Source organism: Sarcophilus harrisii, chromosome 3 (genome assembly GCF_902635505.1).
Source record: "Sarcophilus harrisii chromosome 3, mSarHar1.11, whole genome shotgun sequence".
Classification (NCBI taxonomy): Eukaryota; Metazoa; Chordata; class Mammalia; order Dasyuromorphia; family Dasyuridae; genus Sarcophilus; species Sarcophilus harrisii.
The window spans coordinates 330,831,589-330,848,812 of NC_045428.1; the positions used below are offsets into that span (position 1 = coordinate 330,831,589).

Genomic DNA, 17,224 nt, shown 5'->3' on the forward strand with positions numbered 1-17,224 from the left:
ATATAGGAAGCACTTAAGAAATGCTTGTTGATTGATTACAAAATATTGTGTATGTTCTTGGTGGGGGAGAGATAGTGGGCCCTAATAATTGGGAAATAAGAAAAAGTTTTGTGTAGGAGGAGTCACTTGAATTGAACTGTTAAGTAAGCTAGGGATTCACAGAGTGAATCCCTTTCAGTGAGGAAAGAGTGTTCTCTGAGCCATGGGGGATGATCTCTTTAGAGGTAAACACAAAAGGTGAAAGTAGGGCATAGATGTTTAGAAAAGAAAGTACATGATAACATGATTTAAATCAAGAAAATCACAAGAATCAGACTATGAAGAGATTTAAGTGCCTAACAGAGGAATTCATATTTTATCTCAGAGACAAGAGGAAGTCCCTGTTGCTTTTTGGGCAGAAGTGACATAATCAGTCCTTTGCTTTAAGAAATAGCATTTTGGGAGTTATGTGTTAATAGATTCAAAAAGGGAAAGAATGTAGGTAGCCTAATTAGGAAGTTCCTGTAATGATTCAGAGGTGATGAAAGATTGCATTAAGGGATAGTGACTCTAAGTTGGAAAGGGGGGGAGGTGTAATACAAGAGAAATTGTGGAAGTAGGATCAAGAAAACTTGTTAAGTTGCATATATGGGTGAGAGTAAAATCAAGAATTACTCTAAGGTTGTGGACCTGATTGACAGGAATGATATTAGTGCCCTCAAAAGAGAGAGAAAAGTGAGGTAGATGTGAGGGTTTAGGAGGAAAGATTTGTTTTGTTTTGGATATGCTGAATTCACTATGACTATGGAACATCCAGAGAACTTGGTGATCATATCTCAGAGAAGTTTGTGAGCAATTAACCAATTAACCATCAAATATATTAAATATTTATAATATGCAAGGAACTGTGCAAGACATGAGAAATATAAATTGAAAAATGAGATAGTCCCTGTTCTCAGGGTTATTCTTACATTTTACTGGAGGAATATAACACATTTACAGATAAGTAAATATAGGATACAAATAAAAAAAGAGTGATTTCAGGATTTGGATGCAACTAAACTGGGAAAATAAGGATAGACTGTGGGCTCAGAAGAAAGAATTGGACTAAGAAATAGAAATCTGAGTGTCAACTTCATAGAGATGGTAATTGCCCCCATGAAAGCTGATGAAATCAAGAAAGAATAATAATAGAAATAAAACTTGCATTTATATAGTGATATGAAGTTTTCAAAGTGCTTTACAAATATTTCTCATTATTCCCAGAACTAGGTGCTATTATTTGCACCCATTTATAGATGAGGAAACCGAGGCAGGCAGAAGTTGAATAGCTTGCCCATGGTCATATAGGTGGTAAATGCCTAAGGTAGGATTTGAACTCAAATTTTCCTGACTTCAGGCCCAAAGCGCTATCCACTGTGAGGACAAAGGAAGAGAAAAGAGGAAGGCTCAGGACAGAGTTTTGGAGTAAACCCATGATGAGGAGATGAGATGGGGGTGGTGATCTAGTAGAGGAGAATGTGAAGGCCAGCAAATTGGAAAAGAAATAAGAGAGAAAAGTGTCAGAAAATAAACAAACAGGAAGGATAATATCCAAAAGAAGAAGAGGTCCAAGTGCTACAAGAAAGATGAAGACTGAAAAAAAGATGTGATATTTGTAATATAAGAGATCAGTAGTAAACTTGGTGAGAACACTTTCAGTTGAATGGGATCCTTAACTGGATGCAAGGAGAAAGAAAGAGCAAAGGGGTGTAGACTATTTTTCTCTACATATTTGACTGTGAAAGGGAGGAATTATAGAGAATGATGGCCTGAGGGGATTGTAAGATCAGTGGAAGTTTGGGACTTTTTATTTTACTTGAGTTCAAAATAGCACCGTGGCTATTTTTTTTTTTTTTTTTAAAGGATGGAGGAGACTTGGATATTTTTTATAGGCATCAAGAAAAGGAGAAAACATCACAAAGGTGATGTTTTCAGGGTTAAGCTATTGGAAGAGAGGAGGGAGGAACATTAAGTCAAGAGCACAAGTAGCCATTTTTTTCTTTATTAAAGAATGGAGAAAAGGAGAGTATGTTCAATGTTACAGCTTTGAGATACATAAGCGGAGCAGAGGAGATTCACACTCAGTAAGGCTCTTTTAGTAAAGTATAAAGTATATTATTCATTGAGAGATGAGGAGGGAAGTTGTGGTAGACTTGAGGAGAGAAGAGAAGCAGAACTATAGGGAGTGGGAGAGTCAATTAGAGAAGAGAAATTGAGGGTGAAATTAAGGATGCTGATGTAGAATCTGTATTGGATACATTAGAATATGGATTGAAGTCCTTAAACAACTATATACAGTCTAAGCATTGTTTACTATCTAAATCCATCCCCCTCCTTTTATTTAACCCCACCCTCTCCAGGTTAGGCAACTACAAACCAGAGGAGTAATGTTATTTTCCCAAGATCACCTAATTTCTGAGTTGGACTAGATTTGTGATCTCTACTCCTGTACTCTGCACAAATAATAATAATTGATGTTTAATATAGTTCTTTAAAATATGCAAAACATTTTATACATTTTCTTTGTTGTTGTTGTTCAGTCATGTCTGACTCTCTGTGACCTCATTTGCGGCTTTCTTGTCAAGATACTAGAATGGTTTGGCATTTCCTTCTCCAGCTCATTTCACAGATGAGGAAACTGAGGCAAATAGGGTTAAGTGAGTTGGCCAGCGTTACATAGCTAATAAGTATTTGAGGCCAGATTTGAACTCATGAAGATGAGTCTTCTGACTCCAGGTCTGTATTCTGGTATTCTATTGCCACTTAGTTGTCCCCTCATTTTACAGATGTAAAGCTTAAGACTCAGAGATGATACATGCTAATTAGCAGTGCCTGAGATGGAGTTAGAACTGAGGTCTTAACTCCAGACTTAGTGCTCTGTCTACTATGCCATGATGTCTAAGATGAAATCTTTAACCAATTTCTTTTCTTTTTTTTTTTTTTTTTGGAATGTAAAATAATTTTTATTATATTAAATCAAAAAGGTTTTATGTAAATAAAAGTCAAAATTAGAAGGAAAACAGCAAGTTTGGGGAAATCTTGTAAATAGTTTCTCAGAAAAAAAGTCATATCTCAAACATATAGAGAACTCTGTCAAATTTATAATATGTCATTCTCCAATTAATAAATAGTCAAATAACACAAATAGGAAGTTTTAAAATAAAAAAATCACAATTAAACATAGTCATATAAAATGGTCTAAATTACTATTTTTTTTCTTTTTATAATTTTATTTTTTGTAAAGGGCTGAAACTCTGAATAGGTGCACTGGAATCAGACAACCAAGCACTTAAGGCTAATTATTTATTGCACAATACTCTATTGGCATACGCTTGAAAAATGGCCCTTCCTACTATTCTGTGCTGGTTCAATCTTTTGGTGTATACAGAGAATTGTAGGAGGGACTGGGGATGGAGTAAGACAAGCCAGAGTCACTTTTGCAGTGGATGAAGAGAAGGGAGGTTGTGGAGAGCTTGTATCCATTCCCTTCACTTCTCCCCCTAAAGACCAAGAATAAAGACCAAGGACTTTTGCTTATCCTGACTCCGGCTGATTCTAAGGCATCCAGGGTGCTAACCCGGACTTCACAATTTTTTATTATAACTTTTTATATAAAAAACATATGCATGGGTAATTTTTCAACATTGACCCTTGCAAAACCTTCTGTTCCAACTTTTGCCCTCCTTCCCCCACTCCTCCCCTAGATGGCAGGTAGTCCTATACATGTTAAATATGTAAAAGTATATTTTAACCAATTTCTTTAACCAATCTCTAATCTATTTGAGAACCTACTACTAGTTGCAGGTAATACAGAAGGCCACCAGCAGAGACTAATCAACTTAATGGGGTTAAAGGATGAAGCTATTATTTGCAACATTTACTATGTCTTCATGGAGTTGAAGAATTTTTATCATGAATATGTGGAAACTTCCAAATATTTAGGCATTCTACTATAGAGGATAGAATGCTGGATTTGAGACTCAGGAAGGTCTAGGTTAAAATTGAAATGTCACTTAAATTCTTTCTAGAGATTCTGATGAGCTCCTTTTCTTCATATGGTTTTTGGTGCATTTATCTGTAAAATAAGGGGGTAGATATGATGGCTTCTAAGATATCTAACAGCTCTAATTTATAATCCTATACACTAGTGACACTAATATCTATGGTACCTATCTTACTGGGTAGTTATAAAGTTCAAATAGATAATGTATATAAAGAACTTTGTAAAGTGTTACGTAAATCTATATTACTATTCTTTGGTCTGGGTCTGTAATTTCAAAGTAATGAGGAACTTCTGGTATGAAAACTTCCCTCTTAATAAAGATCAAAAATTTATCTTCAAATCACAGACTTAGATATTCTCAGAACACTTTCGAAATGAGTTAAGTGCCTTGGGGTTATTGAGGTTTGATCCTTGCAGACCTATATATAATAAGGATGCTGAGAGAGCAGCTCTCCTCCACCAAATAATCCTCAAGTGCAAGGTTAAACAACAATACAAGAGTTGATAATAAAGACGGGTAAGAGGAATGTGATAAGGCAGCGCATGATTCATTGCCTACATCAAGTAGCATAGACAGGAAGTGCTATGAGCTCTAAGCAATCAACTATTCACCTTATGAGAAACCAGACCTTCAGGTTCAATCAGTACTCCCAAACTCATCTTAGCCCCTAAGTTTCTAAAATTAATTTTTAAAAATGAAATTTAGGGACTTCATGTACAAAGATCTGAAAGGATAGGAATAAATGTAAGGCTTAAAACATTCAGAGAATTTTTAAAAAGTATATGATTGTTTTTCCTTCTGTGTTTCATATCTATTTTCCTGGAGCACCTTGATTTCAAACTTTCCACTCATCATCATTCGAAGCTCATTTGCATTAGGTCTGTCCTTTTCTCATCCCTTGCTCTAATTCTTTATTTGCCAGCAATACATGGTACATATCAATAGGGATGGGGAGGGGGTTGGGAAGCTCCTCAGCCCACTTAATTTTTAGGCTTCACTTTATAATTCACCCCCAAATAAGGACTCTACAGGGAAAGTAGCTTCTCTCAGAGAAGTTTTCCCTGCTCCTTCTAAGCCACAGGTTTAGTTTGACACAGTTCAATTTTATCAGTTTATATCCCAGAAAATCCTTTACAAACAAACATTAGTGGAGAACTTGCTATGGATAAAAATCCCATAATTATGAACTCTGAGAACTTTACTCTAATTTGTCATAAAAATTGGGTTAAAATATTTTCATTTATAGAAGTCACATTCTTATTTTTGTAAAAGCTAAAGATCAAAATATTAATATCCAGCCACTGAATAGTGAAAAAGCAGGAAAAGAAATCTCTGAACTCTACATGGAAAAGAATCTCTGTCAATTTCAGGAATCTTTTTGTCACACTTCAATAAGCTACTTCATTTGGGGTTTTAGGTGTGTTTTGTTCAGGAAATCCAAATGTGGTTGGAAATGAAGTTTAAGGACATTGGCTCTATGATGGTAGGGTAAGAGAATGTGAAATAGTCCAACTTCAGTTAAGCTTTCCTTTCTCTGCCTTGCAACAGATAATTTACCCCATTATTGAGATCTAACATGGACAGGGATTTATGAAGGCAATTACTGTAAAAAATTAGCTGAAACCAGCTCAACAAATCATTGTTACTATGTATGGACCATTAGCCAAGGCCATGGAAATTTCAAAAACAACTAAGCTAGCTACCTAAGCTATCTATCTATCCACCCATCCATCTATCTGTCTATCTATCTATCCATTTATCCATCTATCCACCTACCTTGCTAGATAAAATAATTGCTAAGGTCTTTTCTAGTTCTCAAATCAAAGAATCCTATGATTGGGAGATAGAAGATATCATAGAGATCATTCAGGCCTTGAGGTTCCTACCAATTCTGAGATTTTATCCTTTTTTGTACAAGCTTCCAGGAAAACACAGGGTTGAAGGTTTATCCCTGGAGACCCCCTTTTAGGCTGGGTTTAATACTATTTGGAGTTATTTTTATTTTTCTAGAAATAACAATTACTGGGGTGAATTGGGTAAGAGAATCTTGTGATGATATCTTAGGAAGACCTCAGGGAGCCCTCAGGATGGAGTTCCTGATTCCTGAGGAAATGAAACCATTGAATTTTTCATAAAAAAAAAAAAAAAGAAATTGCGTTTCCCAACTTTGGTAAATGATAAAGCAGCAAGACTTCTGACAGCAGATGTGGAGAGATGGGGCAATAGTACTATTTGATATTCAGGGAAATGCTTTTAGATTGGCTAGGAGCCCAAAGTTAAAAACTTTAGAAAGGGGAGACCTGGCATCTGAGTTCTATCATAACTGGAAGCTCACTAACTAGTTGAATTACAACCAGAAAATCAGCTGACCTCTGTGTTTTCTCTTGTTTCCTAAATTGTTTAGTCTAGCCTAATCTGTTCTTGATGAAGCTAGCTCTTTGTAGTCCCATTTTCTTTTCTATATGTCCACCAAACATCTCTTTAATAATTCATCCTAGAATTCCCTGCCCTGCCTCTCCCCACCCCAAGCCCCTGACTCCTCACTCCCTTAGATGATTTTCTTCCACTCAAATGATTTTCTCTTTCCATTCCAAAAATCTATATTCTCATGACTTTCCAGACTATCCTTTCTTGTATATTCTTAAGAATGAATGTTTAACAACCAGCTTTCTAGTGATTATCCACATACAGTTGTTTTGAACAGAGATTATCTAATTTTAAAGACTTTTGTTGTTGATATTAAACCATTTTTTTCAGACACAACTTTTTCAGTTGTGTCGGACTCTCTGTGATTCCATTTGGGATTTTCTTGGCAAAGAGACTGCAGTGGTCTGCTATTTCTTTCTCCATTACATTTTATACACGAGAAACTGAGGCAAACAGGGTTAAGTAACTTGCCCAAAGTCATATAGTTAGTAAGAGTCTGAGATCAGATTTGAACTCATTCTTTCTGCAGGCTCAGTACTCTATTCACTCCCCCACCTAGCTGAGATTTTTATCATCCTCCCAGCCCCCATTAGATTCTCAGTTTTCTGAGCTTTGTACTCTTTTTTTGATGTCTCCTATTCTATACTCAATAATGAGATAAAAATGAAGAACATCAGTTAAATATAACATACCAATATAGGTCAAAAAAATTAAACTACATAAAATAAGGAAATAGAAACGTGGTTTAATAGAAGTTTATGATCACATTAGAGAAAAAAAATCAAGGGCTAACAAAGAAGATTTCAATCTCTATCTGAATCAATCATGTGTGATATGACTAGACAAAAGATTCAACACTGTATTAAGATCTATTAACAGAAAGTATCTCAGTGGCTATTTAGTATAATTATAGACATTTATAAATGTTTGAAAATATGCAAAGTACTATATATATAGGAATATGCACATTGTTGAATCCTACAAAAGTCCTACAAAAGAGATAATACAGGTATCATTATACTCATTATATAAATGAGAAAAATCAAGGCTGAGAGAATAAGGTGAGTGACATCCTCCTGATGACATGCCTTATGTAGCGTGGTTTTAAGTCCACTTTACCATTCTGTTCATTCTCCCATGGAGACACTCTGGTTTGCTGTTTTTTGAAACTATGCCTCCAGAACTGGACATAATACTTTCAATATAGTCCTACCAGTAAAGAGGCTTGCTCTTTCTGGACCCTGTGTTTCTATTAAAGAAGTTTAGGATTATGTAAGTTTTTCTGGCTGCCACACATTGTTGGATCATAATGAGTTTGCATACTTGAGTCTGTTTTGTATTAACTGCCATTAAACCAGATTGTCCCATACTTCATATTTGTAAAGTTAATCTTTGAACCTATATAGTTATTTTATATCTGACTGACTGAAACACACAGGGGATTAGTCTTACAATCTCATTTCTTCCCTTTCCATATTTTATCAGTTGCCAAGTGTGGGTGTTTCTACCCCAGATAAATTCAAAGGGATCCCATTCAGCCTTCCCTTACTGCTGCATATGGAGAAATGAACTTGGCACTATTAGGTCTGATTCCAATTTTGACTCTTTCACTTCTTTTGGCAAGTCTTTTTAGCCCTCTTGTTTTCATTTGTAAAATGAGGAAATTGGGCTAGATAAACTCAAAGATCTACTCTAATTCTCAATATATAATCATATGATTCTATGATCAATATGTCCACAACCCTAGTTCAGATATTTACATTACTTGCCTAGCCCCCATTTAATATCTTCCTAATCAGTTTCTTTGTCCTGCTTTGCATATGTATCTACATTTATATCCATATTTAGTATCTTTCCATGTATATCTATATCTATATTTATCTATTATCTACTCATCATCTATCAGTCTGTCATCTCTGAATCTATGTATCACTCTCCCTCTTTACATCTATCACTTATGAATCTATGTTTGATTCTCCCTTCCTCTAGCTATCTATCTGCTGTCCATCTGTCCATCCACTCATCTGTCTGTCCAATCTGTTTATCTGTATTTCCATCTATCTGTCATCTGTCTGTCTGTCTATCTAGCTATCTACCTATTAGTATATCTACCTAGTGGTTGGTTGCAGTGTCTATCTATCTATGAAATTATCCTAAAGTAACAGAGGACCATTAAAGATTTTTGAATAGGGGCATGAACATGGTCTGAGAAATGCCTTAGGAAGATATTTCGATAGTTTTGTAGAGGATGGATCAGAGGGAGGGGAAAATTAAAATCATATGAAATAACATAGAACATTTAAAATAAATTGTTAAAAGCAAGGTGGAAGGGACTTTATAAGGGAGTAGAAGAATGAGGGGTGAAACTGAAATAGAGGGAATGAGTGAATGATTGGAAGGAGGACATTAGGATAATTTAGTTATTTTGGAAGGTGGTGATAAAAATAGTCATCAGTTAAGAAATAAAAGAATTGACTATTCCCATGAACATACAAAAAATATTAATTCTGAAATGCTGAACTTGTATAAAATGAAAAAGATTATAACTTCATTTTCAAGTTATGCTATTTCAAGTAGAAATAGTTATTTCTACTCTATCCTATCTCCCACACAACAAAGGTTCTTTTCTATGCTTAAGATCCTAGACATTCTAGCAATAACTGAAAAATTCATGAAAGAATTAGAAAATCCATCCCGAAGATATATTCGAAGTATGTCAGCTTCCCTTTCCCCTATGAAACTTTATCAAGGCATCAACAAATAGCATACATTTTATATATTTATTGGACTTTTCAATATTGCCTTAATCTTTTTTGTTCCTAGCATCTAAATAATGAAAATAGTATCACAAATTAAAAAATAAAACCTCTGTCTGTCTGCTTCCATGATTACATCATGTAGCAGCACATTTCAGCCATTCCATTTTAGTTTATTTCCACCCATTTTCATTTTTTTCTCTTCTATCCCTCCCTTTACTTTTCTATCTTTTAGTAAAATCCCTTGCCTTTTGATTTTCACAATCTATTTTAAATGTTTTAAATTCTCTTACATGATTTCAATTTCCCTTCCCTCTGATTCATCCTCCACAAAACTACTAATATAAATTCCTAAGGCATTTGTAGACCATGTCCACTCCCCTGTTCAAAAAGTTTTAGTGATTCCCTATTGCCCCTAAGCTAATTATCCACTTAAGGCATTTAATAATATTCTTTTCTATCCTTTTTCATATTATTGCCTTTATTGTGTCCTAGTCATCTGAGCCACTGTTATCAGAAGTTGAAATTCCATTTCCCATCTCCATACTTTTTCCATCAGCCATCTCCTCTTGTCTCCATGTACTCCAACCTCAATTTCATGTCACTGAATTCTTATCTTCTTTCTAGGATTTGGTCATATGTGGGATCCCTCTACATATAAAGATGCTTTCTCTCTTCAAATTATCTTGTTTTCTTTTTTGTTTCTATGACTTATGCATCTCCTGTCCCTACCTCACAAAATTCCACAGAGGTCTGAGATTGTTCCTTTTTTATTCTTCTATCCTCAAAACCTAAACTAGTGTGATGCATGTAATATTTGCATAATAAATGTTTGTTTAATTGAATTGTTACTCACAGCTCTCATATACCTTCCAAATAAGAATAAAAAAAAATTCCCTAGATTGTATTTACCTGTGAATCCCTGGTCTCCTTTATCTCCTTTAGCTCCAGCTTCACCTCTAGGGCCTGTTGGGCCATTATCCCCTTTGATGCCTTTCTCACCCCGAGGTCCTGCAATACCTAAGCATAGAATATCAAGTGAGCAAACTTAACTTGGGGACATGGGTAAAATAGCGGTGGGTATTCTGGGAACAGGAGGCCATGGCATCGAGAAAATGAACAAATTCTAAAGTGAAGCTGTAGCTCATCTGATTATTAATATCATTTACACTGGATACTTCTCTGCAGAGTGAAATAATCTTTTGAGGCCTTTCCATTTCTGGTACATATCTTTCCCATGTACATGAGGGAGAAAAGAATATCTTTGGTTATTTCTACTCTATCCTATCTCCCACACAACAAAGGTTCTTTTCTATGCTTAAGATCCTAGACATTCTAGCAATAACTGAGCAAGTTTAGGAAAAGGCCTGGGGAGAAGGAACTTGGTAAGAAAGAGTCAGTTTTAGTTTAATCTAGTTCCTTCTCTTTTCCTAGAACTTTGGAGATAGATTAGCGAGAATCTCTGGTTTAATTTAACTACAAGATTATATCAATAGCCATAAGGAAATTAGTTACCAGCAGGTCCTTGTTCTCCTGGAATTCCCCTTGGTCCTTGGATGCCTAGTATATATGAAGAAAGAAGAAATTCAATCACTATTCTCTAACTCAGGTATCAATAAATATTTATGAGCATTGTGTTAGATGTTGTGTGTATACAAAAATTTAAAAAGCATATGGAAATTTAATTGCCAATAAATTATAGCATACATGAAACTGAAAATCAAGTTTGTACTTGATGTACCTACCTCATCTTTTGTGGAATTGGGGGACTTTGGGCATGGAATGTTGTATATACTTGTTCAATTATTTCAGTCATGTCCAACTCATTTTACATTTATCAAGCTGATACAAACAAGATTAAATGACTTGCCCAGGGACACATAGCTAGTAAGAGCCTGATATCTTCCCAACTCCAGACTGATGCTCTATCCACTGTGGCACCTAGCTGTCTATTTTATATACTATCAAACACAATCAATATGTTTATTGCTAAACAGCTTTTTATTTTTTCCATTTCTTAATTTTTATTATTAGATAGTTCACTGGACAGGATAGGGGAAAAAGATATATTTGTAACATAAAAACTATAGTATCAACACATGTAAGAAAAAAGATTAACACTAAAAGGTAGCATGTAGTCAGTGGCAAGTAAGAATTATAGAAAATAAGTGTTATTAAGATATCAGTGGAGGGAGAGAATGTAGTAGGCTGAAAACAATAAGAGAAAGTAAAAATACAGTAGATAGAGCAATAGCTCTGGAGTGAGGAGGACCTGAGTTCAAATCTAGCCTCAGACACCTAACATTTATTAGCTGTATTGATGTGGGAAAGATTCCAATCTTTGATTCCCAACCCCCCTAGCTAATGTAAATTACCCTTTGACTCACAAATCCTGGTCCCTTTGAATTCCAATAGAAGGTCTGGACCTGTCCCAGCCCCACCCGGATCTGAGCCAACTTTGGGGCTACACCCCAAAGACCCTCGAGCTAAGTCTCCGACTTAAAAGGACCACACTGGGAACCCCTCTTGGCAGAGATTCCAAACATGGTCGCCATGTGAGGACCCTCTGTCCACTGGACCCTCTGTCTAGTGCCCTCTTTATCTCTACCTTCACCTATCTCCTACTTCTAGACTCAATAATAAACCTCTTTTATTAATCTAGCTCTCTGGGCTAATAAATGCTTTTATTGGGAATCCGCGCCGCTTCTAGACCTCATATACCGCCGTATCCTTGCGCCAAATCTAAGGGGGTTGCAGGGGAACTCTGTTTGACTCCCTGTACCCCAAACCTGCCACTAGACCTTAACTAAACCCTAATTTCATTTAGGTACCCCAAATGTGGACCTCAACATGTGGTCTACACCTCAACATTTGGTTCCTGACCTCAACAGTGTGACCTTAGGTAAGTTACTTAACCCCAATTATCTTGGGGGGAAAGAAGGTAGCATGTAATAGGTGAGATTTGGATTTATATTAAACTTGAACAATGTGAAGGATTTGGCTAGGTTGCTAGAAGTGCAGAGAGCATCCTAGATGAGTGAACAGTGTGAGCAAAAGCAAAGAGGTGCAAAAGCACAGGGCCTGATGAGAAGATGATGAGTCCATCAGATTGGCTGGAATACCAGTCAGAGTGGATGCTTCTATTTATATTTCTCTTGTGCTATTTGGAGATCAGAAAAAATCCTTTATTTGTTCATTGTGGAAATTCATTTCAGAAAGAATGAAGTTGGGTCTTCTCTAAGAGTTTATTTATATCTCTGTACAATAGACCCATCTTTCATTTACCTGCTGCTCCTTGGCTCCCTGGTGATCCTTTAGTTCCAGGTTGTCCTGAAAGGAAAGGCGAATCAATCATGAAGTAGTAGTGCCTGAGGAAAATGATGTCTCACAGCATTAGAAAGGCACAAAATAGATGGCTGCATACCTGGAATTCCATCCCTTCCAGAAGTTCCCTTTTCTCCTTTTACACCTGGTAATCCGGGTAATCCAGCATCACCCTTTTTTCCCTGGGGTCCTGGACAAAATGGAAAGACACCAATTAGAGAACAAAAAATGATGGATACATTCTCTTGTCTTATAACAATTACTTATGTAAGTTTAAAACACCAGCTTTTCTATGAAGCTGAAATCAAATAGATCATTTCTCTTTCCCCTGAACTCCAGTCGCCAACATCACTAATTTGTCTACTTTGGACTTTGAACTGTCTCTTCATCTCTCTTTACTGTTAGAAGCCAGTTGAGAATTAGATAGTTTTCTTCTATCTGTGTATCCTCAGCACTCAGAATGATACTTGGCACACGATAGACCCTTAATCAAGTCTTCTTGAAGGATGTGTGCATCTGGGCTTGTCACAGCTGTAACTTTTAGACAAGCTACCACACAAGGATAAATGACAGAAAAATGGGAATCTTTATACTGTAGGAGAGAATTGTAAGAGTTAATCATAGCAACTGGATTCAGCTCTCAGCCCTGCCACCTACTAGGTGACTGTGGTCATTTCATTCCTTTGAGTCTCAGTCTTCTTATCTCTAAAATGAGAGAATTGGATTAGATAATTCATAGTGAAGGGTAGGTCCTTTCTGACTTTGACAGTGTACAGTTCTATGCCATGATAAATGCAGCTAGGTGACATGATAGAGAGAATACTGTTCCTGGAGGCAGGAAGGGATGAATTCAAATTTGGCTTCAGATAACTCACTTATATCTACCTCAGTTTCCTCAACTGTAAAATGTGGATAATAATAACACCTATGCCACAGGGTTGTTATGAGAGTTATGTGAGATAATATTTGCAAAGTGCTCAGCCCAATGCCTGACATAAAATAGGTGCTTGATAAATGTTTATCTCCTTCCCTTAGTTTCTTTCTTTTTCTTCCTTCCTTCCCTCCCTCCCTCCCTTCCCTTTCTTTTTTCTTTCTTTCTTTCTTTCTTTCTTTCTTTCTTTCTTTCTTTCTTTCTTTCTTTCTTTCTTTCTTTCTTTCTTTCTTTCTCTTTCTTTCTTTCTTTCTTCCTTTCTTCCTTCCTTTCTTCCTTTCTTTCTTTCTTTCTTTCTTTCTTTCTTTCTTTCTTTCTTTCTTTCTTTCTTTCTTTTTTCTTTCTTTCTTTCTTTCTTCCTTTCTTTTCTTTCTTCCTTATTCCTTTACCCTTCGCCTCCCTCTCTTCATCTTTCTTTCTTCCTTCTTTCTCACTCTTCCTTTCTTTCTTTTTCACCTTTCTTTCCTTTCATCTTCTTTCTTCCTTTCCTCCTTTCTTTCTTTTTTCTTTCCTTCTTTTCTTTTGTATTTCTTCTTTCCTTCCTTCTCTTCTTTCTTTCTTTTCTTCTTCTTTCCTTCTTTGTCTTCCTTACTTCATTTTCTCCCTTCCTTCTTCCCTTCCTCTGTTTTTCTTTTCTTCCTTACCCTCCTTCCTTCCTCTTTTCCATCTTTCTTTTCTTCTTTCCTTCCTTCTTTATTTCTCTCTTCTTTCCTCCTTCCCTCCCTCCATCTTCTTTTCTTTCTTCCTTCCTTCCTGATAAAGGGCTGTTATATGGAATAAAATTGGAGATCAGACTTGATTCATTTAAGTTCCAAGATGCAGAATCAGGAGTGATAGTTAAAAAACTACAGCCAGGAAGATTTCAGAATAAACTAAGAAAGAACTTCTAAACCATTATAGCTATCACTTTCCCATCACTGAAGGCTTATAGCATCAAAAGATCATGGATTTAGAGCTAGAAGAGACTTCAGAAGCCATCTAATGTAATTTTTTAGATGAGGAAAGCAAGACCTAAGGAGTTTAAATGACATGTTCAAGGTGCTAGTGAAGCAAAGAATAAACATTTATTAAGTGTTTACTGTGTGCCAGGAGCTATACTAAGCACTGGGGATAAACAAGCAAAGAGAAGGACAGTCCTTGACCTGTAAAATCTAACATTCTAATGGAGGAAGACAATGCAGAAAAGGCAGCAGAAAAGAAGTTGGGAAAGGAAGTTATCCATGAAATGAGATGTTATCCAAGTCAAAAATCAGAAGCAGAGCCAGGAGAAAATTGAAGATTCTCTCCTGAATGGAGGTCCCAGGAGAAAGTTGACAATGGGAGAAGGGAATTGGCATAGGAGGAATGTTCTAGATTGAGAAGACTCAAGGAAAAATGGATAGTAAACATCAGAGAACATCAAATGAAGACTATATAGTCCTTTTTTAGAGTTTCTTGTTTATATGACCTCTGAGAAATCTTACACTTGTGATACCCATGATTCCTTGGGGGTTGAGGTCCATGCCATGCTTCTTTGTATTCCTCCCATGCCAGTTCCAGCATGTGCAAAAACTAAATAAATTTTTGATTTATGAAAATAGCAATAGATTAGGAGTTAGGAAGCTTGGTTCTAGCCTGAGTTTTTAGCTATGTGAAGTTGGACAATTCAATCAATTTATTGTAAAACAAGGTAAATATACCAAATCATCTCCTAAGTTCACTTAACTCTAAAATTTTATGAAACATGCTTTTGTTATATTCATATTATATTATATGTATTCAAAGAGTATTTTATTATAGTGTTTTTTACAGCTATTGTCTTATTTTCTGCTCACATTAATCCATGAGGGCTTTATGAATAGATGATGAGACTGAGATTCACAGGAGTTGGGTTAGAGATTTCAAAGTCACTGTGATTTGCTGAGATTTGGAGTTTGTTCCTAGACAGCTAGTATAGAGATGTCTCCCAGTAGCTTAAGCTTCCTCATCCTTAATTACTTAAATAATAAAAAGGGAGTCACATGGATCTTGGTACATATTGTCACAGGGTAGTTCTTGTTTTCTAAACACTCAAGGGAAGAATACTGTTCTTAGTTCCTCCAAGACAGTAATTCTCAAACTTTTTGGTCTTAGAACCTTTATATTCCTAAAGTTATTAAGAATTCTCCAAAGATTTTTTGTTTATGTGGATTATATCCATTGATATATATACTCTGTTAGAAATGAAAACATTTGATTATTTTTATGAGAATGATTTTGACCTCATGGATCTTCAGACAATACTTTGAGAAATGTCGATCTAGAATTCATCTTTCTTAAGCATCCTCAGCAGAAGCAGAATTCAATGGCTTGTTCCTTCTGTCTAGATTATAGGACAAGTTGTGACTTAGCTAATTAGCATTCACTTACTTATATGCCATGGTGGTTCTAGGGAAAGTAAAAGGTTCTGAATAGTATCAGTGCCATGGGGAAATTGCCCTTAGTTCCCAGAGCTACTTTCCAATATAAATAAATCTGAAGCAACTTCCCTTTCTTTCATGGGTGGCTGTGGTATGTGTGGGTATGGTGGCTTAGATTCTCTGGACAGGCTTTTCAAGTAAGAAATTGAGAAGTTGTGATTCTGTGATTTTTGTACCAGACCTCGACTTCTAGTTAGAAATCCCTGGGAATGACTGCTAGGCAGCATAATGCTGGACTTGGAACCAGAGAAAGCTGTCTCTAGCTGTGTGATCCTGGGAAAATTACTTAATCTCTCTGGTGCCTTAATGCCCTCACCTGTAAAATGGGGATAATAAAAATATATAATAATAATAATAATAATTTCGCAGGATAGTTGTGATGATATAATGAAATAACCTGTAAAGTACTTTGTAAACCTTAAAGTATTATATAAATGTTAGTTATTAGTACTATACTTATTTTATTATAGATAATATCTGCTTTCAAGAAATAGTACTAACAAGGAAAGTAGTTTTTGTTGTTGTTGTTTGTGTTTTTTTTTTTTTTTTTTTTTTTTTTTTTTTTGCTGAAGCAATTGGGAATAAGTGACTTGCCCAAGGTCACACAGCTAGGATGTGTTAAGTGTCTGAGACCAGGTTTGAACTTCAAGGCTGATGCTCTATCCACTGCACCACCTAATTGCCCCAACAAGGAAAATGTTGAAGGATAAAGTGACAAAAAGGAAGCCTAAAGAATTTAAGTAAAGGGAAAGGAGCAGGCCTAAGGCTTAGTCTGGTCATGGGAGAATTTAAGGACTAATTATATGTAATTTTTGTTATATTTGGATATAATCATCATCATTGTTATTATTATTGTTAGCACTAACTTGTAGAGCTCTGTCCTCTCTTACCAATTGTCTTCCTTGACCCACTGGCATCCAGTAAGAAGTGAAAGAAACCAAGGGTTCAGAACCTCTTTACCATATTCTAAGGATAACATTGCATCCAGGGATATTCGGGAAAAACAATAAATCTGTGACTTGGAATTCTATACCTGGAAGTTGGGAGGAGAACTTTTAAAGAATTAATAAGATAGGCTGGGAATAGATGTTTGGGTTGCTGATGGTTCTTGGAAAAGCACCCACAATATTGGAAATACTCAAAATTTCCTCTCTGCACAATGATTTGCTATTGTCTAGACAGTACACCTTACACGATGGAGTCACTTAATAAATAATGGATCCAAAGATTCTTGCCTTCAGAAAGTTTCATCTATTTATTCCTAGAATTGAATGTCAACCAAATCAAGTTATTTATTGTTGATTTTATTGAGCAGCTACTATA

The 17,224-nt window shown here is 35.8% G+C and overlaps 1 protein-coding gene across 1 annotated transcript in view; it reads right to left on the reverse strand.

Moving 5' to 3' along the window:
- The window catches only part of MARCO (macrophage receptor with collagenous structure), a 55,010-nt gene that overhangs the window by 19,841 nt on the left and 17,945 nt on the right, over positions 1 to 17,224 (reverse strand). The window contains exons 5-8 of the mRNA XM_012544668.3: positions 12,633 to 12,722; positions 12,494 to 12,538; positions 10,724 to 10,768; positions 10,121 to 10,228 (exon numbers count right to left, since the gene is read on the reverse strand). Of these exons, the coding sequence (XP_012400122.1) occupies positions 10,121 to 10,228; positions 10,724 to 10,768; positions 12,494 to 12,538; positions 12,633 to 12,722 (288 nt within the window). The remainder of the gene's footprint in view (positions 1 to 10,120; positions 10,229 to 10,723; positions 10,769 to 12,493; positions 12,539 to 12,632; positions 12,723 to 17,224) is intronic.